We start from the raw sequence: 27797 nt of genomic DNA, 5'->3' as shown, positions 1-27797 counted from the left end.
GAGTCGGGGGTTTTTGGGGAGGGTTGGGTGATTTTGGGGAAGATTTGGGGGGGTTGGGAAAGTTTTGAGGGGGATTGGGGGGGTTGGAGGGGGGTTTGGGGGGGATTGGGGGGAGTTGAGGGGGATTTGAGGGGGATTTGGGGGAGTTAAGGGAGGGTCGGAGGGGATTTGGGGGGTTTTGGGAGAGATTTGGGGGGGTCTGGGAAAGTTTGAGTGGGATTTGGGAGGGTTTGAGGGCGGTTAAGGGGGTTTGAGGGGATTTGGGGGGAGTTTGTGGGGGGATTGAGGGAGGTTTGGAGGAGATTTGGGGGGAATTCGAGGGGATTTGGGGGGGTTGGGAAAGTTTGGGGGGGATTTGAGAGGGATTTGGGGGAGTTAAGGGGGGGTTGGAGGGGATTTGGGGGGGATTTGGGGGAGTTTGAGGGGGATTGGGGGGGTTGGGGGGGTTGGGGGAGTTTGAAGAGGATTTGGGGGCGATTTGGGGGGGTTTGGAGGGGTTTTGGTGGAGTTTGAGGAGGATTTGGGGGGGTTAAGGGGGATTTGAGGGGGGATTTGGGGGGTTGAGGGGGATTTGGGGGGGATTTGGGGGGGTTGAGGGGGATTTGGGGGGGATTTGAGGGAATCTGGGGGGGGGTTGGACCAGATTTGGGGGGTCCGGGGAGGATTAGGGGGAGTTTGAGGGGGTTTAGGGGGGACTGGGGGGGGTTAAGGGGGGTTTGGAGGGGATTTGGGGGGGATTTTGGGGGGGATTTAGGGGGGTCAGAGGGGGATTTGGGGTGGTTTGGGGGGATTTTGGGGGTTTGGGGGGCACAGACCCCCCCTGCCCCCCCCCCCGAGTCCCCCCTGACGTGTCCCCTCCCCTCCCCCCCCAGAGCTGCCGGCAGAGGAAGGTGAGTGATTTGGGGGGTCCCGACCCCAAATTGGGGGGTCCCGACCCCTCCCCCCCCTTTAATGTCCCAAAAATGACCCCAAAAATGTCCCAAAATCAAAAAAAAAAAGAAAAAAAAAAGACCCACAAAAAGTCCAAAAAAGACCCCAAAAAGTCCAAAAAAGACCCCAAAAAGCCCAAGAAATGACGCCAAAATGTCCCAAAAACGACCCCAAAACGACCTCAAAAATGACCCCAAAAATCACCCAAAAAAGTCCCAAAAATGACCCCAAAAATGACCCTGAAATGACCCCAAAAAAGCCCCCAAAAAGTCCCCAAAATGACCCCAAAAACAACCCTGAAATGATCCCAAAGATCACCCAAAAGGTCCCCAAAAATGACCCTGAAATGATCCCAAAAATCACCCAAAAAAGTCCCACAAAAGTCCCCAAAAATCCCCAAAATGAGCCAAAAACGACCCGAAAATGGCCCTAAAAATCACCCAAAAAAGTCCCCAAAATGACCCCAAAATGACCCCAAAACCAACCCTGAAATTATCCCAAAAATCACCCAAAAAGTCCCCAAAATGACCCCAAAAAGGACCCTGAAATGACCCCAAAAATCACCCAAAAAAGTCCCCAAAATGACCCCAAAAACGACCCTAAAATGACCCCAAAAAATCACCCAAAAAGTCCCCAAAAAGTCCCCAAAATGACCCCAAAAACAACCCTGAAATGACCCCAAAAATCACTCAAAAAGTCCCAAAAATTACCCCAAAATGTCCCAAAAACAACCCTGAAATGACCCCAAAAACGACCTCAAAATGACCCCCAAAATCCCCCGAAAACCTCCCCAAAATATCCCCAAAATGTAAAATAAAAAGTCCCAAAATGACCCCAAAATGTCCCAAAACGTCCCCGAATCCTCCCTGAAACGCCCCCAAACTTTGGGAATCGTCCCCCAAACTTTGGGAATTGTCCCCAAAATGTCGGGAATTGTCCCCAAAATGTCGGGAATTGCCCCAAACTCTGGGAATTGTCCCCAAATCCAGGGAAATCCATCTGGGAGTTGGTGGTGGAGCAGTTCGAGGACCTGCTGGTGCGGATCCTGCTCTTGGCCGCCTGCATCTCCTTCGTGAGTCCCCAAAAACCCCAAAACGGCCCCAAAAACCCCCAAAACGGCCCCAAAAACCCCCCAAACGGCCCCAGAATGGCCCCAAAGTGGCACCCGGGGGGTGGGGGAACCTCTGGGGGGGATTTTCGGAGGGATTTTGGGATTTTGGGGAGATTTGGGGGATTTTTGGGGGGATTTTGGGGGGATTTGGGCGAATTTTGGGGGGATTTGGGGGTTTTGGGGGGGATTTCGGGGGAATTTTGGGGTTTGGGGGAGATTTTGGGGGGATTTGGGGGGGATTTGGGGGGGAATTTTGGAGTTTGGGGGGTTTGGGGGGGTTTGGGGATTTTTGGGGGGACTTTGGGGAGATTTTGGAGGGGATTTTGGGAGGATTTTGGGGATTTTTGGGGGAGATTTGGGGGGGATTTGGGGAATTTTGGGGGATTTTTTTGAGGGGATTTGGGGGGAATTTGGGGGGATTTGGGGGTTTTGGGGGGTTTTGGGGGGCTATGGGGGAGACTTCGGGGGGAAATTTGGGATTTTGGGGGGAGTTTGGGGGGTTTGGGGGATATTTGGGGGGATTTTGGGGGGAATTTTGAGGGGAAATCTGGGGGATTTGGAGGGATTTTTGGGATTTTGGGGATTTTAGGGGTAATTTTGGGGAGATTTCGGGGGGGATTTTGGGGGTGGATTTGGGGGGAATTTTGAGGGGAATTTGGGGGGATTTTGGGGGCAATTTTGGGATTTGGGAGGATTTTTGGGGGGATTTTGGGGGGAGTTTTGGGGATTTTAGGGGTAATTTTGGAGGGATTTCGGGGGGAATTTGGGGGGATTTGGTGCCAAACTCGGGGTCTGTCCCCCGAAGGTGCTGGCCTGGTTCGAGGAGGGCGAGGAGACCATCACGGCCTTCGTGGAGCCCTTCGTCATCCTCCTCATCCTCATCGCCAACGCCGTCGTCGGGGTCTGGCAGGTGGGATTTTGGGGCATTTTGGGACATTTTGGGGCATTTTGGGACATTGGGGGGGATTTTTGGGTCGTTTTCAGGACAATTTGGGAAGTTTGGGGACGTTTTTGGGGGGTTTTGGGGAGGTTTTTTGGACATTTTGGGGAATTTTTCAGACATTTTTGGGGTGTTTTGGGACGTTTTGGGGAATTTTTCAGGTGTTTTTGGGGCTGTTTTGGGACGTTCTGGGGACATTTCGGGATATTTTGGGTCATTGGAGGGTAATTTTGGGACATTTTGGGGTCATTTGGGCTCAATTTTGGGGCGATTTTTGGGGTGAATTTGGGGTGATTTTGGGGTCATTTGGGCTCAGTTTTGGGGTGATTTTGGGGTCATCTTGACTCAATTTTGGGGTCATTTTTGGGGGGAATTTTGGGACATTTTGAGGTCATTTGGGTTCAGTTTTGGGGTGATTTTTGGGGTGATTTTTGGGACATTTTGGGGTCATTTTGACTCAATTTTGGGGTCATTTTTGGGGTCATTTTTGGGACATTTTGGGGTCATTTTGACTCAATTTTGGGGTCATTTTTGGGGTGATTTTTGGGACATTTTGGGGTCATTTCGGCTCAATGTTGTGGCGATTTTTGGGGTGATTTTGGGGGGATTTTTGGGGTGATTTTTGGGACATTTTGGGGTCATCTTGACTCAATTTTTGGGTGATTTTCGGGGTGATTTTGAGGTGATTTTGGGGTGATTTTTGGGGTCATTTTGGCTCAATGTTGGGGCGATTTTTGGGGTGATTTTGGGGTGATTTTTGGGGTGATTTTGGGGTGATTTTTGGGGTGATTTTGGGATGATTTTTGGGGTGATTTGGGGGTGATTTTGGGGCTGATTTTGGGGATATTTTGTGCCCCCCCAGGAGCGGAACGCCGAGAACGCCATCGAGGCGCTGAAGGAGTACGAGCCCGAGATGGGGAAGGTCTACAGGGCCGACAGGAAGGCCGTGCAGAGGATCAAGGCCCGGGACCTCGTCCCTGGGGACATCTGCGAGGTGGCAGGTGGGGTCACAGGGGTCACAGGGTCACCCAGGGGTCACAGGGGTCACCCAGGGGTCACAGGGACATTGAGGGGCCACCCAAGGCCGTGCAGAGGATCAAGGCCCGGGACCTGGTGCCAGGGGACATCTGCGAGGTGGCAGGTGGGGTCACGGGGTCACCCAGGGGTCACCCAGGGGTCACAGGGGTCATGAGGTCACCCAGGGGTCACAGGGGTCACAGGAACATTGAGGGGACACCCAAGGCCGTGCAGAGGATCAAGGCCCGGGACCTCGTCCCTGGGGACATCTGCGAGGTGGCAGGTGGGGTCACAGGGGTCACGGGGTCACCCAGAGGTCACAGGGACACCCAGGGGTCACCCAGGGGTCACAGGGGTCACAGGGGTCATTGAGGGGACACCCAAGGCCGTGCAGAGGATCAAGGCCCGGGACCTGGTGCCAGGGGACATCTGCGAGGTGGCAGGTGGGGTCACAGGGGTCACAGGGTCACCCAGGGGTCACAGGGGTCACCCAGGGGTCACAGGGACATTGAGGGGCCACCCAAGGCCGTGCAGAGGATCAAGGCCCGGGATTTGGTGCCAGGGGACATCTGCGAGGTGGCAGGTGGGGACACTCCCAGTAACCCCCAGTAGCTCCCAGTAACCCCCAGAGCCCCTCCCAGTAACTCCCAGTAGTTCCCAGTGACCTCCAGAGCCCTTTCCAGTAGCCCCCAGTAACCCCCAGTAACCCCAGAGTCCCTCCTGGTCTGTCCCAGTCCATCCCAGTAACCCCCAGGAGCCCATTTGTCCCCTCCCAGTAACTTCCAGTAACTCCCAGTAACCCCCAGAGCCCTTTCCAGTAGCTCCCAGTAACCCCCAGTAACCCCCAGGAGCCCCTTTGTCCCCTCCCAGTAACTCCCAGTAACCCCCAGAGCCCCTCCCAGTAACCTGCAGTAACCCCCAGAGCCCCTCCCAGTCCGTCCCAGTGCTCCCAGTAACCCCCAGGTGCCCCTTTACCCCCTCCCAGTAACCCCCAGTAACCCCCAGTAACCCCAGTGACCCCCAGAGCCCCTCCCAGTAACCCCCAGTGACCCTCAGAGCCCCTCCCAGTGCTCCCAGTAACCCCCAGTGACCCCCAGAGCCCCTCCCAGTGCTCCCAGTAACCCCAGTGACCCCCAGAGCCCCTCCCAGTGCTCCCAGTAACCCCAGTGACCCCCAGAGCCCCTCCCAGTGCTCCCAGTAACCCCAGTCCGTGTCCCCCCAGTTGGTGACAAGGTCCCGGCCGACATTCGCATCATCTCCATCAAATCCACGACCCTCAGGGTGGACCAGTCCATCCTTACTGGTACGGACTGGGAGCGACTGGGAGGGGCTGGGAGGGGCTGGGGAGGGCACTGGGAGGGACTGGGAGGGACTGGGAGGGACTGGGAGGGGATTGGGAGGGGACTGGGAGGGACTGGGAGGGACTGGGAGGGACTGGGAGGGGACTGGGAGGGACTGGGAGGGTCTGGGAGGGACTGGGAGGGGCTGGGGAGGGCACTGGGAGGGACTGGGAGGCACTGGGAGGGGATTGGGAGGGACCGGGAGGGACTGGGAGGGACTGGGAGGGACTGGGAGGAGTTGGGTGCCAAACTGGGGCCGTACTGGTTTGTACTGGTCCGTACTGGTCCGTACTGGTGGCAGGCGAGTCGGTGTCGGTGATCAAACACACAGAGCCCTTACTGGTTTATACTGGTCCATACTGGTCCATACTGGTTTATACTGGTCTGTACTGGTCCTTACTGGTCCGTACTGGTTTATACTGGTCCATACTGGTCCGTACTGGTCCCAGGCGAGTCGGTGTCAGTGATCAAACACACAGAGCCCAGACTGGTCTGTAGTGGTTTATACTGGTCCGTACTGGTCCATACTGGTTTATACTGGTCCATACTGGTCCATACTGGTTTATACTGGTCCATACTGGTCCATACCGGTCTGTACTGGTCCATACTGGTCCGTACTGGTCCACACTGGTCCATACTGGTTTATACTGGTCCTTACTGGTCCATACTGGTCCATACCGGTCCGTACTGATCCTTACTGGTCCGTCCTGGTCCCAGGCGAGTCGGTGTCGGTGATCAAACACACAGAGCCCAGACTGGTCTGTAGTGGTTTATAGTGGTCTGTACTGGTCCATACTGGTCCATACTAGTCCATACTGGTTTATACTGGTCCATACTGGTTTATACTGGTTTATACTGGTCCTTACTGGTCCGTCCTGGTGGCAGGCGAGTCGGTGTCGGTGATCAAGCACACGGAGCCCGTCCCCGACCCCCGCGCCGTCAACCAGGACAAGAAGAACATGCTCTTCTCCGTGAGTGACCCCGGGGGCACCTCCGGGGGGCCTTGGGGGTCACCAGGGGGTCCTTGGGGTCATTGGGGTCATTGGGGGGTCTTTGGGGGGTCTTTGGGGTCATCGGGGTCATTGGGGGGTCTTTGGGGGGTCTTTGGGAACATTTGGGGACATCAGGGGGTCTTTGGGGACACCGGGGGGTCCTTGGGGACATTTGGGGGTCCTTGGGGACATCAGGGGGGTCCTTGGGGACATCAGGGGGGCTTTGGGGACATCGGGGGGTCTTTGGGGACATTTGGGACATCAGGGGGTCCTTGGGGACATTTGAGGGTCCTTGGGGACACTGGGGGGCCTTTGGGGTCATTGGGGGTCATCAAGGGGTCTTTGGGGACATCGGGGGTCTTTGGGGACATTGGGGGGTCCTTGGGGTCATCAGGGGGTCCTTGGGGACATTGGGGGGTCCTTGGGGTCATCAGGGGGTCCTTGGGGACATCGGGGGTCTTTGGGGACATCAGGGGGGTCCTTGGGGACACTGGAGGGTCTTTGGGGTCATTGGGGGTCTTTGGGGACATCAGGGGGTCCTTGGGGACATCGAGGGGTCCTTGGGGACATTGGGGCCACCAAAGGGACATTGGGGACCTCAAGGGGTCCTTGAGGGGGTTCACCAGGTCCTTGGGGACATTGGGGGGTCCTTGGGGACATTGGGACCACCAAGGGGACATTGGGGCCATCAAGGGGTCCTTGGGGACATTGGGGGGTCCTGGGGTCATCCAACCATCCCCTGACGTCCCCTGTCCCCCCCCCAGGGCACGAACATCGGGGCGGGCAAGGCCGTGGGCATCGTGGTGGCCACGGGGACATTGGGACCACCAAGGGGACATTGGGGCCACCAAGGGGACATTGGGGACACTGGGGGGTCATTGGGGACACCAGAAGGTCCTGGGGTCATCCAGCCACCCCCTGACGTCCCCCGATGCCCCCCCAGGGCACGAACATCGGGGCGGGCAAGGCCGTGGGCATCGTGGTGGCCACAGGGACATCGGGACCCCCAAGGGGACATTGGGGGGGTTCATTGGGTCCTTGGGGACATTGGGGGGTCCTGGGGTCATCAGAAGGTCCTGGGGTCATCCAGCCATCCCCAGATGTCCCCTGTCCCCCCCCCCAGGGCACGAACATCGGGGCGGGCAAGGCCGTGGGCATCGTGGTGGCCACGGGGGTGAACACGGAGATCGGGAAGATCCGGGACGAGATGGCGGCCACGGAGCAGGACAAGACGCCGCTGCAGCAGAAGCTGGACGAGTTCGGGGAGCAGCTGTCCAAGGTCATCTCGCTCATCTGCGTGGCCGTCTGGGCCATCAACATCGGCCACTTCAACGACCCCGTGCACGGCGGCTCCTGGATCCGCGGCGCCATCTACTACTTCAAGATCGCCGTCGCCCTCGCCGTCGCCGCCATCCCCGAGGGTCCGGCCGGGAGGGGGGGGGAAGGGGGTCTCGGGGGGGTCCTGGGGGTCACCTGTGGGGTTTTGGAGACCGGACGGGGTCATTTATGGACCGTCCGTGGTCATTTGTGGGGTTTTGGAGACCGGATGGGGTCATTTATGGACCATCTGTGGTCATTTATGGACCATTCGTGGTCACTTTTGGGGTTTTGGAGACCCTCCGTGGTCATTTATGGACCGTCCATGGTCATTTATGGGCCACTTGTGGTCATTTATGGGGTTTTGGAGACTGACCGTGGTCATTTATGGACCATCTGTGATCATTTATGGACCGGACGGGGTCATTTATGGACCATTTGTGGTCATTTATGGGGTTCTGGAGACCGGCCATGGTCACTTATGGGCCACTTGTGGTCATTTATGGACTGCCCATGGTCATTTATGGGGTTTTGGAGACCAGACGGGGTCATTTATGGACCATCCGTGGTCATTTATGGACTGTCTGTGGTCATTTGTGGGGTTTTGGAGACCAGCTGTGGTCATTTATGGGCCACTTGTGGTCATTTATGGACCATTTGTGGTCATTTATGGACCGTCCGTGGTCATTTATGGACCGTCCGTGGTCATTTATGGACCATCTGTGGTCATTTATGGACCATCTGTGGTCATTTATGGACCATCCGTGGTCACCTCTGGGGTTCTGGGGACCACCTGTGGTCACTTTTGGGGTCTGGTGGCCACCCCATGGGTCCGTTGACCACCCCTTGGTTCTGGTGACCACCCCATGGCTCTGTTGACCAACCTGGAGCTCTGGTGGGTCTGGTGGCCACTCCATGGGTCTGGTGGTCACCCTGGTGGTCTGGTGGCCACCCCATGGGTCCATTGACCGCTCCATGGCTCTGGTGGCCACCCCATGGGTCCGATGGGTCCGTTGACCACCCCATGGGTCCGTTGACCACCCTGGTGGTCTGGTGGCCACCCCATGGGTCCGATGGGTCCATTGACCACTCCATGGCTCCATTGACCACCCCATGGGTCTGTTGACCACCCCATAGGTCTGTTGACCACCCTGGTGGTCTGGTGGTCCGGTGGCCGCCCCTGACCCCTCGTTGCCCCCCCCGCAGGTCTGCCGGCCGTGATCACGACGTGCCTGGCGCTGGGCACGCGGCGCATGGCCAAGAAGAACGCGATCGTCCGCAGCCTCCCGTCCGTGGAGACCCTGGGCTGCACCTCGGTCATCTGCTCCGACAAGACCGGCACCCTCACCACCAACCAGATGAGTGTCTGCAAGGTGGGACCCCAAAATACCCAAAATCACCCTAAAACACCCCAAAATACCCAAAAATACCCCAAAACACCCCAAAATCACCCCAAAATACCCCAAAAACACCCAAAAACACCCCAAAACACCCCAAAATACCCCAAAAACACCCCAAAACACCCCAAAATACCCCAAAAACACCCCAAAACACCCCAAAACACCCCAAAATACCCCAAAAACCCACCCCAGGCACCCTCACCACCAACCAGATGAGTGTCTGCAAGGTGGGACCCCAAAAACACCCAAAATCACCCCAAAAACCCACCCCAGGCACCCTCACCACCAACCAGATGAGTGTCTGCAAGGTGGGACCCCAAAACACCCAAAAACACCCCTAAATACCCCAAAAACACCCAAAAACACCCAAAACACCCCAAAATACCCCAAAAACACCCCAAAATACCCCAAAATCACCCCAAAAACACCAAAAACACCCCAAAATACCCCAAATCACCCCAAAACCCGCCCCAGGCACCCTCACCACCAACCAGATGAGTGTCTGCAAGGTGGGACCCCAAAACACCCAAAAACACCCCTAAATACCCCAAAACACCCCAAAACCACCAAAAATACCCCAAAACACCCCAAAATACCCCAAAATACCCCAAAACCCACCCCAGGGACCCTAAAGCCACTCAAACCCACCCCAAAACCACTCCAACCCCCTAAACCCCCCCAGGTGACCCCAAACCCCCCCGTTTCTCCCCGTTTCCCCCCCCAGATGTTCATCCTGGACAAGGTGGACCCCAAACCCCTCCCAGTGACCCCAAACCCTTCCCAGTGACCCCAAACCACCCCCAAAACCACCCCAAAACCCCCCAGATGACCCCAAACCCCCCCCGGTGACCCCAAACCCCCCCTTGGTGACCCCATTTCCCCCCCCAGATGTTCATCCTGGACAAGGTGGACCCCAAACCCCTCCCAGTGACCCCAAAACCACCCCAAACCCCCCTTGGTGACCCCATTTCCATTTCCCCCCCCCAGATGTTCATCCTGGACAAGGTGGACGGCGACGTCTGCTCCCTCAGCGAGTTCTCCATCACCGGCTCCACCTACGCCCCCGAGGGAGAAGTGTCAGTCATGGGGGGGCCCCAAACCCCAAATCCCACCCTGGGAACCCCCAAATCCCACCTGGGAACCCCAAATCCCACCCGGGAACCTCCAAATCCCCCAAATCCCACCTGGGAACCCCCAAATCCCACCCGGGAACCCCAAATCCCACCTGGGAACCCCAAATCCCACCTGGGAACCCCAGATCCCACCTGGGGACCCCCAAATCCCCAAATCCCACCCGGGAACCCCCAAATCCCCAAATCCCACCCAGGGGGGTCCCAAAACCCCAAATCCCACCCAGGAACCCCAAATCCCACCTGGGAACCCCAAATCCCACCCTGGGAACCCCCAAATCCCCAAATCCCACCCCAGGAACCCCAAATCCCACCCGGGAACCCCCAAATCCCCAAATCCCACCCGGGGGGTCGCTGTGACCCCCAGGACCTCCGGGAACCTGTTGGGGATGTTGGGGGTCTTTGGGGACATTTGGGGGTCCTTGGGGACATTTGGGGGTCCTTGGGGACATCAGGGGGTCATTGAAGGGTCTTTGAGGACATCGGGGGGTCCTTGGGGACATCAGGGGGTCCTTGGAGTCCTTGAGGGGGGTCATTGAAGGGTCTTTGAGGATGTCAGGGGGTCCTTGGGGACATTGGGGGGTCTTTGGGGGCATCAGGGGGTCTTTGGGGTCCTTGGGGACATCGGGGGGGGTCCTTGGGGACATCGGGGGGTCTTTGGAGACATCAAGGCCACCAAGGGGACATCGGGGGGGTCCTTGGGGTCTTTGGGGACATCGGGGGGGTCCTTGGGGCCCTTGGGGACGTCAGGGGGGCCCTTGGGGACATCGGGGGGGTCTTTGGGGCCCTTGGGGACATCGGGGGGTCCCCCCTGCCCCCCCTGATGCCCCCCCTGCCCCCCGTGCCCGCAGGCTGAAGCAGGACCGGCCGGTGAAGGCGGGGCAGTTCGACGGGCTGGTGGAGCTGGCCACCATCTGCGCCCTCTGCAACGACTCCTCCCTCGACTACAACGAGGTGACGGCCCCAGAACACCCCAAAACAACCCAAAACCACCGCCCGGGACACCAAAACACCCCCAAATACCTCAAAAACACTCCCAGGGACCCCAAAATACCCCAAAACCACCCCCGGGGACCCCAAAACCACCCCCAGGACCCCAAAATACCCCAAAACACCCCAAAATACCCCAAAATACCCCAAAACACCCCCGGGACCCCAAAATACCCCAAAACACCCCCGAGACCCCAAAATACCCCAAAATACCCCAAAACCACCCCAAAATACCCCAAAATACCCCAGAACCACCCCAAAATACCCCAAATACCCCAAAACCACCCCCGGGGACCCCAAAACCACCCCCAGGACCCCAAAATACCCCTGGGACCCCAAAATACCCCAAAACACCCCAAAACACCCCAAAATACCCCAAAACACCCCCGGGACACCAAAACACCCCAAAATACCCCAAAACCACCCCGAAACACCCCGAAACACCCCAAACCACCCCAAAACCACCCCAAACCATCCCAAAACACCCCAAACCACCCCGTGACCCCTCCATGACCCCTCGATGACCCCCCCATGACCCCGTGTTGACCCCCCAGGCCAAGGGGGTGTACGAGAAGGTGGGGGAGGCGACGGAGACCCCAAAACACCCCAAAACCACCCAAAACCACCCCAAACCCCACCCACGGACCCCAAACCCACCCCAAACCGCCCCGTGACCCCCCCGTGACCCCGTGTTGACCCCTGTGTGCCCCCCCAGGCCAAGGGGGTGTACGAGAAGGTGGGGGAGGCGACGGAGACCCCAAAACACCCCAAACCCACCCCAAACCCCACCCAAGGACCCCAAACCACCCCGTGACCCCTCCATGACCCCCCCGTGACCCCGTGTTGACCCCTGTGTGCCCCCCCAGGCCAAGGGGGTGTACGAGAAGGTGGGGGAGGCGACGGAGACGGCGCTGACGTGCCTGGTGGAGAAGATGAACGTCTTCAACACCGACGTGCGGAACCTCTCCAAGGTGGAGAGGGCCAACGCCTGCAACACCGTGAGTGCCGCCCCGGGGTCACCCGGGGTCATCCGGGGGTCATCCGGGGTCACCTGGGGTCACCTGGGTCACCTGTGGGTCAGTGTTGTCCGTGGCTTGGTGTCCCCCTGTCCTGGTGTCCCCGTGTCCCTCCAGGGCTCCAGAACCTTCCTAGGGTGGGACAATGACCTGAGGGTCACCCCGGGGTCACCCGGGGTCACCCGGGGTCACCTGGGGTCACCTCTGGGTCACCTGGGGGTCAGTGTTGTCCGTGTCTTGGTGTCCCCCTGTCCTGGTGTCCCCCCATCTCCTGATGGGTCCAGAACCTGCCCAGGGTGGGACAATGACCTGAGGGTCACCTGAGTGTCCCCCCGTCCGTCTGTCCCCCCGAGTGTCCCCCGAGTGTCCCTGAGTCCCCCCCGGGTGCCCCCATGTCCGTCTGTCCCCCTGAGTGTCCCCCAAGTCCCCCCCGGGTGTCCCCACGTCCGTCTGTCCCCCTGACTGTCCCCCCGAGTCCCCCCCCGGGTGCCCCCATGTCCGTCTGTCCCCTGAGTGTCCCCCTGACTGTCCCCCTGTCCATCTGTCCCCCCGTCCGTCTGTCCCCCTGACTGTCCCCCCGAGTCCCCCCCGGGTGTCCCCATGTCTGTCCATCCCCCCGAGTGTCCCTGACTGTCCCCCGGTGCCCCCCGTCCGTCTGTCTGTCCCCTGACTGTCCCCCTGAGTGTCCCCTGACTGTCCCCCTGAGTGCCCCCCGTCCGTCCGTCTGTCCCCCAGGTGATCAAGCAGCTGATGAAGAAGGAGTTCACTCTGGAGTTCTCCCGGGACCGCAAGTCCATGTCCGTGTTCTGCTCCCCGGCCAAGGCCTCGCGCGCCGCCGTCGGCAACAAGATGTTCGTCAAGGTGGGCGCCGGGGGGGCACCGGGGGGGCACCTGGGGGGTGTTTGGGGCACCTGGGGGGCACCTGGGGGCACCTGGGGGGGTGTTTGGGGCACCTGGGGGGCACCTGGGGGCACCTGGGGGGTGTTTGGGGCACCTGGGGGGCACCTGGGTGACATCAGTGGGTCAGCTGGGGCACCTGGGGCACCTCGGGGGGCGTTTGGGGCACCTGGGGGGCACCTGGGGGGGGCACCTGGGGTACCTGGGGGGTGTTTGGGGCACCTGGGGGGGTGTTTGGGGCACCTGGAGGGCAACTGGGGGGCACCTGGGGGGCAGCTGGGGGGCACCGGGGGGGCACCTGGGGGGTGTTTGGGGCACCTGGAGGGTACCAGGGGGCACCTGGGGGGCACCTGGGGCACCTCGGGGGGCGTTTGGGGCACCTGGGGGGCACCTGGGGGGGGCACCTGGGGTACCTGGGGGGTGTTTGGGGTACCGGGGTGACATCAGTGGGGCACCTGGGGTACCTGGGGGGTGTTTGGGGTACCGGGGTGACATCAGTGGGGCACCTGGGGCACCTTGGGGGGCGTTTGGGGCACCTGGGGGGGCGTTTGGGGGGCACCAGGGTGACATCAGTGGGTCACCTGGGGCAGCTGGAGGGCACCTGGGGCACCTGGGTGACATCAGTGGGTCACTGACCCTGTTCCGATGGGTCCCACCACCCCAAATCCACCCCAAACCCCCATCCCACCACCCCAAACCCCCGTCCCACCACCCCAAATCCACGTCCCACCACCTCAAACCCCCGTCCCACCACCCCAAATCCTCATCCCACCACCCCAAACCCACGTCCCACCACGCCAAACCCACCCCAAACCCACATCCCACCACCCCAAATCCTCATCCCACCACCCCAAATCCACCCCAAACCCACCCCAAACCCACATCCCACCACATCCCACCACCTCTGACCCCATTCCAACGTGTCCCACCACCCCAAACCCCCATCCCCCCACCCCAAATCCACCCCAAACCCACATCCCACCACCCCAAATCTGTCCCACCACCCCAAATCCACCCCAAACCCCCGTCCCACCCTCCCATGACCCCCCTTTGACCCTCCCTTTCCCCCCCCAGGGTGCCCCTGAGGGGGTGATCGACCGCTGTAACTACGTGCGGGTGGGCACCACGCGGGTGCCGCTGACGGCGGCGGTGAAGGAGAAGATCCAGGCGGTGATCCGGGAGTGGGGCACGGGCAGGGACACCCTGCGCTGCCTCGCCCTGGCCACCCGCGACAACCCCCCCAAGAAGGAGGAGATGCTGCTCGAGGACTCCTCCCGCTTCGCCGAGTACGAGGTGGGTGCCAAAAAGTGGGGGTTTGGGGGGGTTTGGGGTGTCCAGGGGGCATAAAAATGGGGTTTTGGGAGGGTTTGGGGTGTCCAGGGGGGGAGAAAAGTGGGTTTGGGGGGGGCTTGGGGGGAGAAAAGTGGGGTTTGGGGGGATAAAAGTGGGGTTTGGGAGGGTTTGGGGTGTCCAGGGGGGGATGAAAGTGGGTTTGGGGGGATAAAAGTGGGTCTGGGGTGTCCAGGGGGGGATGAAAGTGGGTCTGGGGTGTCCAGGGGGGGATGAAAATGGGTTTGGGGGGATAAAAGTGGGGTTTGGGGGGGTTTGGGGTGTCCAGGGGGGAGAAAAGTGGGTTTGGGGGGATAAAAGTGGGTTTGGGGTCTTCAGGAGGGGATAAAAGTGGGTTTTGGGGGGGTTTGGAGTCTCCAGGAGGGGATAAAAGTGGATTTTGGGTGTCCAGGAGGGGGTAAAAGTGGGGTTTGGGGGGGGTTAGGGTGTCCAGGGGGGGATAAAAGTGGGGTTTGGGGTGTCCAGGGGGGGATAAAAGTGGGTTTGGGGTCTTCAGAAGGGGATAAAAGTGGGTTTGGGAGGGTTTGGGGTCTCCAGAAAGAGGTTAAAGTCAATTTTTGGGGGGAGTTTTTGGGTTTTTGCTCCTCCACCATGACCCAACGCCCCATTTTTGGGGTTCTTGGCCCTCCAAAACCATCCAACGCCCCATTTTTGGGGTTTCTCGACCCCCCACGACCCCCCAGACCCTCCTCCAGCGGGTTCTTTGACCACCCAACGCCCCATTTTTGGGGTTTCTCGACCCCCCACGACCCCCCCAGACCCCCCTCCTCCATCGGGTCCCTTCTCTCCTCTCCGGCCCCCCTGACCCCCCCACCCCGTGCCCTCCCCAGACCGACCTGACCTTCGTGGGCTGCGTGGGGATGCTGGACCCGCCGCGCAAGGAGGTGATGGGCTCCATCCGGCTGTGCCGCGACGCCGGCATCCGCGTCATCATGATCACCGGCGACAACAAGGGCACGGCCATCGCCATCTGCCGCCGCATCGGCATCTTCGGCGAGGACGAGGAGGTGTCGGGCAAGGCCTACACGGGCCGCGAGTTCGACGACCTGCCCCTGGGCGAGCAGCGCGAGGCCTGCCGGCGCGCCTGCTGCTTCGCCCGCGTCGAGCCCACCCACAAGTCCAAGATCGTCGAGTTCCTGCAGTCCTACGACGAGATCACCGCCATGGTGAGGGGGCCTGGGGGGGGTTTGGGGGGGGTTGGGGGGGCTCGGGAGTCGACTGGGGTCGGTTGATGTGGTTTTGGGGTCAACCGTTGGTTTATGTGGGTTTTGGGGTCAACCATCGTCCATTGACGTGGTTTTGGGGCTCTGTCATCAACTGATGTGGTTTTGGGGGTCCGTCATCGGTTGATGTGGTTTTGGGGTCAACCATCATGGGTTGGTGAGGGTTTGGGGGTCCACCGTTGGTTTGTGTGGGTTTGGGGGTCCACCATTGGTTTATGTGGGTTTGGGGGTCCGCCACACGAGCCCACCCACAAGTCCAAGATCGTCGAGTTCCTGCAGTCCTACGACGAGATCACCGCCATGGTGAGGGGGCCTGGGGGGGGTTTTGGGGGGGTTTGGGGGGGCTCGGGAGTCGACTGGGGTCGGTTGATGTGGTTTTGGGGTCAACTGTTGGTTTACGTGGGTTTTGGGGTCAACCATCATCAGTTGATGTGGTTTTGGGGTCAACCAACGTTGTTTTGGGGTCAACCGTTGGTTTACGTGGGTTTTGGGGTCAACCACGGTCAATCAACATTGTTTTGGGGCTCTGTCATCAACTGATGTGGTTTTGGGGGTCCGTCATGGGTTGATGTGGTTTTGGGGTCAACCATCGTGGGTTGATGAGGGTTTGGGGGCCCACCGTTGGTTTGTGTGGGTTTGGGGATTCACCGTTGGTGTACGTGGGTTTTGGGGTCAACCATCATCGATCTGATGCAGTTTTGGGGTCCCACCAAGGATCCGACGTAGTTTTGGGGTCCCACCAAGGATTTTACATAGTTTTGGGGTCCCACCACCACTTTTAGATTGTTTTGGGGTCCCACCAAGGACCCGACATAACTTTGGGGTCCCACCAAGGGTTTTATGTAGTTTGGGGTCCCACCAAGGATCCGATGTAGTTTTGGAGTCCCACCAAGGGTTTTATGTAGTCCTGGGGTCCCACCAAGGGTTTCCCGTAGCCCCGGTGCCCCTCCGAGGGTTTTATGTAGTTTTGGGGTCCCTCCGAGGGTTTCCCATGGCCCCTGTGTCCCTCCGGGGGTTTTCACGCGTCCCCGGTGTGTCCCCCCCAGACCGGGGACGGGGTGAACGACGCGCCGGCGCTGAAGAAGGCGGAGATCGGCATCGCCATGGGCTCGGGCACGGCCGTGGCCAAGACGGCCTCGGAGATGGTCCTGGCCGACGACAACTTCTCCACCATCGTGGCGGCCGTCGAGGAGGGCCGGGCCATCTACAACAACATGAAGCAGTTCATCCGCTACCTCATCTCCTCCAACGTCGGGGAGGTCGTCTGGTGAGCCACGGGTGGGGCTGGGTTGGGACAGTTTGGGACGGTTTGGGTTGGTTTGGGACGGTTTGGGACGGTTTGGGAAGGTTTGGGATGGTTTGGGATGGTTTGGGATGGTTTGGGATGGTTTGGGCTGGGTTGGGCCGGTTTGGGTCGGTTTGGGATGGGTTGGGTCGGTTTGGGATGGTTTGGGACGGTTTGGGTCGGTTTGGGACAGTTTGGGAAGGTTTGGGCCGGTTTGGGATGGTTTGGGTCAGTTTGGGTCAGTTTGGGCCGGTTTGGGTCGGTTTGGGTTGGGTTGGGCCGGTTTGGGCCGGTTTGGGCCGGTTTGAGCCGTCGCACCAGTTCAGACCAGTCGGCCTCGTCTCTTCACCTGCTCCTTGTGGTTGCCAGGCCCCAGCACAGACCAGTCCAGTCCAGTCCAGCCCAGTCCGGCCCAGTCCAGTCCAGTCCAGCCCAGTCCCTCCCAGTCCATCCCAGTCCCTCCCAGTCCAGCCCGGTCCCTCCCAGTCCCTCCCAGTTCCTCCCAGTCCCTCCCAGTCCGGCCCGGTCCCTCCCAGTTCCTCCCAGTTCCTCCCGGTCCATCCCAGTCCATCCTGGTCCATCCCAGTTCCTCCCAGTCCATCCCAGTCCATCCTGGTCCATCCCAGTTCCTCCCAGTCCATCCCAATTTATCCCAGTCCATCCCAGCTCCTCCCAGTCCAACCCAGTCCATCCCAGCCCAACCCAGTCCCTCCCAGTCCCTCCCAGTCCATCCCAATTTATCCCAGTCCCTCCCAGTCCCTCCCAGTCCCTCCCAATCCCCCCCAGTGCCCTCCCAGTCCCTCCCAGCCCCGTTTTATCCCCCCAAATCCCCCTTTAACCCCCTCCCAGTGGCTCCCAGTCCCCTCCCAGTCACTCCCAGTCCCATTTTATCCCCCCAAATTCCCCCTTAACCCCCTCCCAGTCCCTCCCAGTCCCCTCCCAGTCACTCCCAATCCCTCCCAGTGCCCTCCCAGTCCCTCCCAGTCCCATTTTATCCCCCCAAATCCCCCCTTAACCCCCTCCCAGTGGCTCCCATTCCCCTCCCAGTGGCTCCCAGTCCCCCCCAGCCCCACTAACCCCCCGTTGCCCCCCTCCCAGCATCTTCCTGACGGCGGCCCTGGGCCTGCCCGAGGCGCTGATCCCGGTGCAGCTGCTGTGGGTGAACCTGGTGACGGACGGGCTGCCGGCCACGGCCCTGGGCTTCAACCCCCCCGACCTGGACATCATGGACAAGCCCCCCCGCAGCCCCAAGGAGCCCCTCATCAGCGGGTGGCTCTTCTTCAGATACCTGGCCATCGGCGGTGAGACCCCCTGACCGCGCCCGGGGGCGCCCGGGGGCACCCAGGGGTCATCCTGGGACTCCCAAGGGTCACCCAGGGGTCATCCTGAGATCCCTAAAGGTCACCCAGGGGCACCCAGGGGTCACCCAGGGTCACCCAGAGTCATCCACAGACCCCCATGGGTCACCCAGGGGTCATCCTGGGTCACCCAGAGACCCCCAGAGACCCCCAGAGACCCCCAGGGGTCATCCCGGGTCACCACGGGTCATCCTGAGATCCCTAAAGGTCACCCAGAGACCCCCATGGGGTCACCCAGGGGCACCCAGGGGTCATCCTGGGTCACCCAGAGACCCCCACGGGTCATCCTGGGTCACCACGGGTCATCCTGAGATCCCTAAAGGTCACCCAGGGGCACCCAGAGACCCCCAGAGACCCCCCTGGGGTCATCCAGGGTCACCACGGGTCATCCAGGGGCACCCCCGGGTCACCCAGAGACCCCCAGAGACCCCCCTGGGTCATCCCAAGGCCCCAGGTGGTCCCTGATGATCCCTGGTGGTCCCAGGTGACCCCTGATGGCCCCAATTGGTCCCTGGGTGTCCCTGGTGGTCCCAGTTGGCTCCTGGTGCCCCCAATTCGTCCCTGGTGGTCCCCGGTGGTCTCTGATGGTCCCAGGTGGTCCCAGGTGGCCCCTGATGGCCCCAATTGGTCCCTGGGTGTCCCTGGTGGTCCCTGGTGGTCTCTGATGGCCCTGATGATCCCTGGTGGCCCCAAGGTGGCCCCAGGTGGCCCCTGGGGGTCCCTGGTGGCCCCAGTTCGTCCCAGGTAGCCCCAGTTCATCCCTGGTGGCCCCAGGTGGTCCCTGATGGTCCCAGGTGGCCCCAGGTGCTCCCAGGTAGCCCCAGTTCATCCCAGGTGGCCCCAGGTGGTCCCGTTGCCCCCCTGACCCCCCCTTCCCCCTCCCAGGCTACGTCGGGGCGGCCACGGTGGGGGCGGCGGCCTGGTGGTTCCTCTTCGCTGAGGACGGGCCCAACGTCTCCTACCACCAGCTGGTGAGTGACCCCTGACCCCCTGACCCCTGATGACCCCCCCCCTGACCCCCCTGTGACCCCCTGTGACCCCCCTGTGACCCCCCTGACCTCCCTGTGACCCCCAGACCCCTCCGTGACCCCCCTGACCCCCCTGACTCCCCCTGTGACCCCCTGACCCTCCCTGTGATCCCCTGACCCCCCTGTGGCCCCCCTCACCCCCTGTGACCCCCCTGACCCCCCTGTGATCCCCCCCCTGACCCCCCCTGTGATCCCCCTGTGACCCCCCTGACCCCCCCTGACCTCCCAGTGTCCCCCCCAGCCCCATTTCCTGCTCCCCGTGGTGGCCCCACCCCCACATGAAGGTCCTGGGGTCCTCCCCGATGTCCCCGAGTTGTCCCCCCCATGATGACCCCCCTGTGACCCCTCTGTGACCCCCCTGACCCCCCTGTGACCCCCCCTGTCCCCCCCAGACCCGCTTCATGCAGTGCTCGGAGCACAACGTGGAGTTCCAGGGTCTCACCCCCCCCATGAAGGTCCCGGGGTCCCCCCAATGTCCCTGTGGTGTCCCCCCCCCTCTGTGACCCCTTGGTGACCCCCCTGACCCCTTGGTGACCCCCCCTGTCCCCCCAGACCCACTTCATGCAGTGCTCGGAGCACAACGTGGACTTCGAGGGCCTCGACTGCGACATCTTCGAGTCGCCGGTGCCGATGACGATGGCGCTGTCGGTGCTCGTCACCATCGAGATGTGCAACGCCCTCAACAGGTAACGGGGCGGCCTTCGGCCTCGACCCCGCACCCTCGCCTTCCTCAGCTTCACCTTCAGCATCTTCAGCATCACCCACACCTTCATCTGCATCATCACCACCATCATCATCATCACCCACACCTTCATCTGCATCTTCAACATCCAACATCATCAACACCTTCATCTTCATCACCCACACCTTCATCTTCATCTTCATCACCCACACACACCGTCATCAACACCATCATCATCATCAACACCACCCACAGCTTTGTCATCATCTTCACCACCCACACCTTCATTGTCATAATCTTCATCATCACCCACACCTTCATCTTCAACATCATCGTCATCCAACGTCATCGACACCACCCACACCTTCATCTTCATCACCCACACCTTCATCTTCATCACCCACACCTTCATCTTCATCATCATCATCTTCATCTTCATCACCCACACCGTCATCTTCATCATCGTCACCGTTATCATCATCACCCACACACACCGTCATCAACATCATCGTCATCCAACGTCATCGACACCACCCACACCTTTATCTGCATCACCCACACCTTCATCTTCATCTTCATCACCATTAACTTCATCATCTTCATCACCCACCTTCATCTTCATCATCATCACCATTATCATCATCACCCACACCTTCATCTTTATCACACACACCTTCATTGTCTTCATCTTCATCATCTTCATCACCCACACCTTCATCTTCATCTTCATCACACACACCGTCATCAACACCATCATCATCATCCAACGTCATCAACACCACCCACACCTTCATCTTCATCACCCACACCTTCATCTTCATCATCATCACCATTATCATCATCACCCACACCTTCATCTTCATCATCTTCATCATCATCTTCATCACCCACACCTTCATTGTCTTCATCTTCATCATCTTCATCACCTTCATCACCCACACCTTCATCTTCATCATCATCATCCAACGTCATCGACACCACCCACACCTTCATCTTCATCACCCACACCTTCATCACCTACATCTGCATCTTCATCACACCCACACCTTCATCTTCATCATCATCATCATCATCAACACCACCCACAGCTTTGTCATCATCTTCATCACCATCATCTTCATCATCATCATCACCCACACCTTCATCTTCATCTTCATCACCCCCCCGTGACTCCCCACCCTCAATGTCCCCTGATGTCCCCCCATGACCCCTGATGTCCCCCCATGACCCCCGCTGACCCCCGCTGACCCCTGCTGACCCCTGCTGACCCCCGGTGTCCCCCCAGCCTGTCAGAGAACCAGTCCCTGCCCCAGATGTGTCCCCCCTCCCCGTCCCCGTGTCCCACCCCTTGGTGTCCCCATGACCCCTGATGACCCCTGATGACCCCTGATGACCCCCCATGACCCCCGGTGACCCCTGCTGACCCCCGCTGACCCCCAGTGACCCCTGCTGACCCCCGGTGTCCCCCCAGCCTGTCACAGCCCCCGTCCCTGGCCTGGATGCCGCCCTGGGTGAACATCTGGCTGGTGGGCTCCATCCGTGCCCGTGTCCCACCCCAATGACCCCCGGTGTCCCCATGACCCCCGGTGACCCCTGCTGACCCCTGCTGACCCCCGCTGACCCCTGCTGACCCCCGGTGTCCCCCCAGCCTGTCAGAGAACCAGTCCCTGACGCGGATGCCGCCCTGGGTGAACATCTGGCTGGTGGGCTCCATCTGCCTCTCCATGTCCCTGCACTTCGTCATCCTCTACATCGACCCCCTGCCCGTAAGGGGGGACACGGGGGGGCACGGGGGGGGCACCAGGGGCGTGGCCTGGGGGCTGGTGGTCACGGAGGGGGGCGTTGGTGGCCACGGGGACGTTGGGTTGGTGGCCTTGGGGACAATGAAGGGTTGGTGGCCTTGGGGGGAAGTTGGTGGCCATGGGGACAATGAGGGGTTGGTGGCCATGGGGCCGTTGGGCTGGTGGCCTTGGGGCTCTGGTGGCCACCAGGGTGGTGGCATTGAGGATTTGGTGGTCACAGGGGGAAGTTGGTGGCCATGGGGATATTGGATCAGTGGCCTTGGGGACAATGAGGGGTTGGTGGCCTTGGGGCCGTTGGGTTGGTGGCCTTGGGGCTCTGGTGGCCACCGGGGTGGTGGCGTTGAGGGTTTGGTGGCCATGGGGACATTGGGTTGGTGGCCTTGGGGGTGGTGGTTTTGGTGGCCATTGGGGTTTGATGGCCCCAGGTTGGGTTTGGTGGCCCCGGGGCTGGTCCTGGTGGCCTGGGGTGGTCTCTGGAGGCCCGGGGTGGTCTCTGGTGGCCCGGGGTGGTCTCTGGAGGCCCGGGGGTCCCCCCCAGATGATCTTCAGGCCGATGCCACCATCGGGGTTTGGTGACTTTGGGAAGGGTTTGGTGGCCCCAGGTTGGGTTTGGTGGCCCCGGGGCTGGTTCTGGTGGCCCAGGGTGGTCTCTGGTGGCCCGGGGTGGTCTCTGGTGGCCTGGGGGTCCCACCCTGCCCCCCGTGTCCCCCCCCAGATGATCTTCAAGCTGACGCCGCTGTCGCTGACCCACTGGCTGATGGTGCTCAAGATCTCCTTCCCCGTCATCGCCCTGGACGAGACCCTCAAGTTCATCGCCAGGAACTACCTGGAGGGTGAGGGGGGGGCGGGGGGACCCCGCCGGCCCCGTGACCCCCTGACCCCCTGACCCCGTGACCCCGCTGTCCACAGGGCCACGTGGCCCCGCCCGGAGCTGGCCGGGGCGTGGGGCATCTGTGTGGTCACCTCTGTGGTCACCTCTGTGGTCACCCCTGTGGTCACCCCTGTGACCAGCTTAATGGTCACCTCAATGGTCACCTTCATGGTCGCCTCTGTGGTCACTGCTGTGACCAACTCAATGGTCACCTCTGTGGTCACCTCAATGGTCACCTTTGTGGTCACCTCTGTGGTCAGCTCTGTGGTCTGTGGTCACCTCTATGGTCACCTTCATGGTCACCTCAATGGTCACCTTCATGGTCACCTCTGTGGTCACCTCTGTGGTCCGTGGTCATCACCATGGTCACCTCCTGGTCACCTTCATGGTCACCTCTGTGGTCGCCCCTGTGACCAACTCAATGGTCACCTCCTGGTCACCTCAATGGTCACCTTCGTGGTCACCTCTGTGGTCCTTGGTCACCTCCATGGACACCTCTGTGGTCAGTCTGTGGTCATCTCCTGGTCACCTCCATGGTTACCCCCATGGTCCGTGGTCACCTCCATCCCCCCCCGTCCCCTCCCTGTGCCCTCCCCCACCCCCAGGTGACAATGAATGACCATCTGTCCCCACCCCCTGTCCCCAACTGTCCCCTCCATCCCCTCCCCCCCCCCCAGGTGACAATGACCCTCCATGTCCCCAACTGTCCCCAACTGTCCCCTCCATCCCCTCCCTGTCCCCTCCACCCCCCCCAGGTGACAATGAATGACCATCTGTCACCTCCCCCTGTCCCCCCCGTGTCCCCTCCCCCGTCTCATCTCCATCTTCTCCCCCCTCAGCGTGACCTCGCCCCTCCCCCCTCGGGCCCGGCTCCGCCCACAGGTACAGGAAGTGTCACCTCTGTCACCTCCTGTCACCTCCCCCGTGACATTGTCACCTCCTGTCACCTCCTGTCACCTCCTGTCACCTCCCCATGTCATTGTCACCTTCTGTGTGTCATTGTCCCCTCCTGTCACCTCCTGTCACCTCCCCCATGTCATTGTCACCTCCTGTCACCTCCTGTCCCCTCCCCATGTCATTGTCATCTCCCCTGTGTCGCTGTCACCTCCTTCATGTCATTGTCACCTTCTGTGTGTCATTGTCACCTCCTGTCCCCTCCTGTCACCTCCCCTGTGTCACTGTCACCTCCTGTCACCTCCCCATGTCATTGTCACCTCTGTCCCCTCCTGTCCCCTCCTGTCACCTCCTGTCACCTCACCTGTGTCATTGTCACCTTTCCTGTGTCACTGTCACCTCCTGTCACCTCCTGTCACCTCCTGTCACCTCCCCCATGTCATTGTCACCTCCTGTCCCCTCTTGTCACCTCCCTGGTGTCATTGTCACCTCCCCCGTGTCACTGTCACCTCCTGTCACCTCTCCTATGTCACTGTCATCTCCTGTCACCTCCTGTCACCTCCTGTGTGTCACTGTCACCTCCTGTCCCCTCCACCATGACATTGTCCCCTCCTGTCACCTCTCCTGTGTCACTGTCCCCTCCTGTCCCCCCGTGGGTGGCACCGAAGGGGGGTGGGGCTGAACTGGGGGGGGGTGGGGGAGGAGACAAGGAGATCTCTGACGTCGCCCCATGACGTCACCGACGTCACCTGACGTCACCCAGTGTCACACGGTGTCACCCGATGACGTCATCTTATGTCATTGACGTCACCCGATGACATCGCTGGTGTCTCTGATGACGTCACCGATGACGTCACTGACGCCCGCTCTGTCCCCCTCCCCCCGCAGCCGAAGCCGTCGACCCCCGGAAGAAGCGGAAGTGACCCCGGGGGGCCCCTCCCCCCCCTCCCCCTCCCCCTCCCACATCCAAGGGGGGGGGACCCCAAAAACCGCCCTGAGACCCCAAAATCCTCCGGGACGCCCCAAAATCCTCGGGGGGAACCCCAAAAATCCTCGGGGGGACCCCAAAACTTGAGGGGGGACCCCAAAAACCTGAGGAGGGACCCCAAAAACCTCCAGGACACCCCAAAAAATTCTGGGGGATCCCAAAACCTGAGGGGGGACCCCAAAATCCCTCCGGGACACTCCCAGACCTTTGAGGACCCCAAAATCCTCGGGGGGACCCCAAAAACCTGGGGGGGACCCCAAAAACCTTCGGGTCACCCCAAAAAACTCGGGGGGGACCCTAAAACCTCTGGGACAATCCCAGACCCCCCCGGGACACCCCAAAACCTTCGGGTCACCCCAAAACCCTCAGGGGGGACCCCAAAAATCTCTCGGGTCCCCCCCCACAATAAGTGCCCCTCCCCCCCCTCCAAGACCCTCCAGGGCGCCACCAAAAATTTGGGGGAGCCCCTTCCCCTCCCCCTCCCTCCGCCCCTCCCCCCCCGGCCCTCCGGGACCGCCCCCCGCAGCGGGACGGCCCCAAAAACGCCGGGGGGGGGGGTCCCCAAAACCCCCCGAATGCCCCCCCAAAAAAAACCTCCACGGGGTCCCCAAAATCCGCCCCTCCCCCCCCGCCCCTCCCCCCCCCGGGGGCGTCGCTTATTTATTGCCAATAAAGGGATTTTTTCCCCCTCCCCCACCCCCCAAAAACCCCGCCTCGGGATTTTTTTTTGGGGGGGGTTGAGGGGGGAGGGGACCCCCCGAATTGGGGGGGGTTGGGGGGTGAAAACCCCGATTTTGGGGGGGAAAACTCCTTGAATTGGGAGATTTTTGGGGGAAACTCCCAAATTTTGGGGGGGTTTGGGTGTGAAAATCCTGATTTTTGGGGGGAAAACTCCTTGAATTGGGGGATTTTTGGGGGGGAAACTCCCCAAATTTTGGGGGGGGGTTGGGGTGTGAAAATCCTGATTTTTGGGGGGGAGAACTCCCCAATTTTGGGGGGGTTTGGGTGTGAAACCCCCGATTTGGGGGGATTTCGGGTGTGAAACCCCGAAAATTTGGGGGGTAACTTTGGAATTGGGGGATTTTGGGGGGAAACTCCCCAATTTTGGGGGGGGTTGGGTGTGAAAATCCTAATTTTTTTGGGGGGGGGAACTCCCCAATTTTTGGGGCGGGGTTGGGTGTGAAAATCCTGATTTTTTTGGGGGGGAAACTCCCCGATTTTGGGGGGGTTTGGGTATTAAAACCCCGATTTTGGGGGTCCTGGGTATGAACCCCTCAATTTTGGGGGATTTCGGGTGTGAAACCCCGAAAATTTGGGGGGTAACTTTGGAATTGGGGGATTTTTGAGGGGAGACTCCCCGATTTTGGGGTCTTTGGGTGTGAAACTCTCGATTTTGGGGGATTCTGGGCGTGAAACCCCCCGATTTTGGGGGGATCCTGGGTGGGGGACCCCCGATTTTTGGGGGGCAACCCTTGAATTGGGGGATTTTTGAGGGGGGACTCCCCGATTTTGGGGGGTTTTTGGGTGTTAAAACCCCGATTTTGGGGTGGGGGGACCCTTGAATTGAGTCAACTCTGGGACCCCAAAATCCAGACTGAGACCCCAAACCCACCCTGGGGACCCCAAAATTCCCCCTGGGACCCCCCCCAGACCCCAAAACCCACCCTGGGGACCCCAAAATTCACCCTGGGACCCCAAAATCCAGACTGAGACCCCCAAACCCACCCAGGGACCCCCAAAATCCATCCAGGAACCCCCAAACCCCCCCTGAGCCCCCTCCTTAGACCCCAAAACCCACCTTGGGACCCCCTAAATTCACCCTGAGACCCCCAAAATCCACCCTGGGACCCCCAAAATCCGGACTGAGACCCCAAAACCCACCCAGGCCCCCCCCCCCCCAGACCCCCAAACCCACCCTGGGACCCCCAAAATCCACCCTTAGACCCCCCAAAACCCACCCTGGGACCCCTCCCAGACCCCAAAACCCACCCTGGGACCCCCCAAAATCCACCCTGAGACCCCAAAACCCACCCAGAGTCCCCCAAAATCCATCCAGGAACCCCCAAAATTCACATTTAGACCCCAAAATCCACCCTTAGACCCCCAAAACCCACCTTGGGACCCCCAAAATTCACATTTAGACCCCCAAAACCCACCCTGGGACCCCCAAAACCCACCCTGAGACCCCCAAAATCATTGCAGGGACTCCCCAAAAGCCACTCTGAGACCCCCAAACCCATCCTTAGACCCCCAAAACCCACCCTGGGACCCCCAATCTCCCCCCTGGGGGTCCCCTCACCCCCCACCCCCCTCCCCCCCCCCAATAAATCCACACTCGGGTGCAAAACCAGCTTTTTATCCCCCCCCAAAAAAAAACCCCAAAACCCCCCAAATTGGGGGTCCCGCGGCTCCGGGGGGGTCTCCCCGCGCCGGGGGGGGGTCGGGGGGGTCTCCCCGGATTTGGGGGGGTTTGGGGGGGGGGGGGTCACTCCCCCTCCTTGTCCTCGCCGTGGGTGATGACGTAGCAAATGTTCTTGTAGTCCACGTTGCCGGCCACGTCCGGGGGGAAGGCGGCCCACATGTTCTTGATCTGATTTTGGGGGGGTTTGGGGTCATTTGGGGGGATTTGGGGGGGTTTGGGGTCATTTTGGGGGGATTTGGGGGGATTTGGGGGGATTTGGGGGGATTTTGGGGAATTTGGGGGGTATTTTAGGGGGTATTTTGGGGTATTTTAGGGGGTATTTTGGGGGATTTGGGGGGGAGATTTGGGGGGATTTGAGGTTATTTGGGGGGGGTTGGGGTCATTTGGGGGGATTTGGGGGGGGTTGGGGGGATTTGGGGTAGTTTGGAGATATTTTGGGGTTATTTTGGGGTATGTTAGGATTATTTCAGGAGTGGTTTGGGGTATTTTGGGGGGATTTGGGGGGATTTGGGGTCGTTTGGGGGTTATTTTGGGGTCTTTTGGGGGGATTTTGAGGGATTTGGGGTTATTTTAGGGGGTATTTTGGGGGTATTTTAGGGGGGATGTGGGGTCATTTGGGGGCTTGGGGGTCTTTGGGGGGATTTGGGGTCATTTGGGGGGGTTGGGGGTCTTTGGGGGGATTTGGGGTCGTTTGGGGGTTATTTGGGGGGATTTGGGGGGATTTGGGAGGATTTGGGGGGGGTTGGGGGTTATTTGGGGTCACTTTGGGGTCATTTGGGGGGTTTTGGGGTCATTTGGGGATCATTTGGGGTCA

At 60.3% G+C, this 27797-nt stretch overlaps 2 protein-coding genes and 3 long non-coding RNA genes across 18 annotated transcripts; 1 reads left to right on the top strand and 4 right to left on the bottom strand.

Moving 5' to 3' along the window:
• The first annotated feature begins 849 nt into the window (after window positions 1–849).
• LOC127465722 (sarcoplasmic/endoplasmic reticulum calcium ATPase 1) lies at window positions 850–25268 on the top strand. 10 transcript variants are annotated; one of them, XM_051776252.1, is made up of 22 exons: window positions 850–890; window positions 1920–2002; window positions 2847–2951; window positions 3844–3982; window positions 5221–5301; window positions 6224–6309; window positions 7454–7751; window positions 8854–9020; window positions 10035–10123; window positions 11029–11131; window positions 12034–12165; window positions 12919–13044; window positions 14155–14373; window positions 15261–15596; window positions 16700–16920; window positions 18037–18239; window positions 19182–19267; window positions 19877–20010; window positions 21655–21772; window positions 22524–22641; window positions 23519–23561; window positions 24462–25268. In XM_051776252.1, the coding sequence occupies exons 4-21, from the start codon at window positions 3895–3897 to the stop codon at window positions 23521–23523; spliced, it is 2610 nt and encodes an 869-aa protein (XP_051632212.1). In that variant the 5' UTR covers window positions 850–890; window positions 1920–2002; window positions 2847–2951; window positions 3844–3894; the 3' UTR covers window positions 23524–23561; window positions 24462–25268. The 10 variants fall into 10 exon arrangements, 7 of the variants coding, with proteins under 7 accessions (XP_051632212.1, XP_051632210.1, XP_051632215.1 ...); XR_007902337.1 differs by lacking the exons at window positions 850–890; window positions 1920–2002; window positions 19877–20010; ... (2 more) ...; window positions 23519–23561; window positions 24462–25268 and adding exons at window positions 18339–18379; window positions 18515–18577; window positions 18723–18780; window positions 18901–19000 and having other exon boundaries at window positions 2853–2951; window positions 18037–18285; window positions 19041–19236; XR_007902338.1 differs by lacking the exons at window positions 850–890; window positions 1920–2002; window positions 19877–20010; ... (2 more) ...; window positions 23519–23561; window positions 24462–25268 and adding exons at window positions 18339–18379; window positions 18515–18670; window positions 18744–18780; window positions 18901–19000 and having other exon boundaries at window positions 2853–2951; window positions 18037–18285; window positions 19041–19236.
• LOC127465726 (uncharacterized) lies at window positions 7951–8459 on the bottom strand. The gene is made up of 3 exons (XR_007902341.1): window positions 8441–8459; window positions 8284–8367; window positions 7951–8043 (listed from the first exon to the last, which is right to left on the bottom strand). It is a non-coding gene; the product is annotated as an uncharacterized LOC127465726 (long non-coding RNA).
• LOC127465724 (protein SET-like) lies at window positions 20114–21135 on the bottom strand. Of its 4 annotated transcripts, XM_051776258.1 has the most exons (6): window positions 21053–21135; window positions 20858–20947; window positions 20717–20821; window positions 20562–20616; window positions 20413–20433; window positions 20121–20191 (listed from the first exon to the last, which is right to left on the bottom strand). In XM_051776258.1, exons 1-6 carry the CDS (start codon window positions 21131–21133, stop codon window positions 20148–20150), a joined length of 396 nt encoding a protein of 131 aa, XP_051632218.1. In that variant the 5' UTR covers window positions 21134–21135; the 3' UTR covers window positions 20121–20147. The 4 variants fall into 4 exon arrangements, with proteins under 4 accessions (XP_051632221.1, XP_051632218.1, XP_051632217.1 ...); XM_051776261.1 differs by lacking the exon at window positions 20413–20433 and having other exon boundaries at window positions 20114–20191; window positions 20589–20616; XM_051776257.1 differs by lacking the exon at window positions 20121–20191 and having other exon boundaries at window positions 20303–20433.
• LOC127465727 (uncharacterized) lies at window positions 22765–23270 on the bottom strand. The gene is made up of 3 exons (XR_007902342.1): window positions 23175–23270; window positions 23041–23143; window positions 22765–22797 (listed from the first exon to the last, which is right to left on the bottom strand). It is a non-coding gene; the product is annotated as an uncharacterized LOC127465727 (long non-coding RNA).
• On the bottom strand, window positions 23576–24210 carry LOC127465725 (uncharacterized). 2 transcript variants are annotated; one of them, XR_007902339.1, is made up of 4 exons: window positions 24043–24210; window positions 23845–23922; window positions 23696–23764; window positions 23576–23646 (listed from the first exon to the last, which is right to left on the bottom strand). It is a non-coding gene; the product is annotated as an uncharacterized LOC127465725 (long non-coding RNA). The 2 variants fall into 2 exon arrangements; XR_007902340.1 differs by lacking the exon at window positions 23576–23646 and having other exon boundaries at window positions 23680–23725; window positions 23894–23922.
• Window positions 25269–27797: the final 2529 nt, after the last annotated feature.

Source organism: Manacus candei, unplaced genomic scaffold, assembly GCF_025592945.1.
Source record: "Manacus candei isolate 608988 ecotype Guabito, Panama unplaced genomic scaffold, ASM2559294v1 h1tg000473l, whole genome shotgun sequence".
In the NCBI taxonomy this organism is placed as follows: domain Eukaryota; kingdom Metazoa; phylum Chordata; class Aves; order Passeriformes; family Pipridae; genus Manacus; species Manacus candei.
Note: the sequence above shows the minus strand (reverse complement) of the source record. Positions and strands in the feature narration are given on the sequence as shown.

Bases quoted from the DNA above. Each gene is read 5' to 3' on its own strand.
- LOC127465722 (XM_051776252.1), top strand. From the start codon at position 3,895: ATGGGGAAGGTCTACAGGGCCGACAGGAAGGCCGTGCAGAGGATCAAG. The intron at 10,124-11,028 runs GTCAGTCATGGG...CCGTGCCCGCAG, and splicing joins TACGCCCCCGAGGGAGAAGT to GCTGAAGCAGGACCGGCCGG. The intron at 20,011-21,654 runs GTAACGGGGCGG...GTGTCCCCCCAG, and splicing joins ATGTGCAACGCCCTCAACAG to CCTGTCAGAGAACCAGTCCC.
- LOC127465724 (XM_051776257.1), bottom strand. From the start codon at position 21,133: ATGATGATGAAGATGATGGTGATGAAGATGATGACAAAGCTGTGGGTG. The intron at 20,822-20,857 runs GTGTGGGTGATG...ATGATGATGAAG, and splicing joins TGAAGATGATGAAGATGAAG to ATGAAGGTGTGGGTGATGAA. The intron at 20,434-20,561 runs GTGATGCAGATA...ATGAAGATGAAG, and splicing joins AGATGAAGATGAAGGTGTGG to ATGATGATGATGAAGATGAA.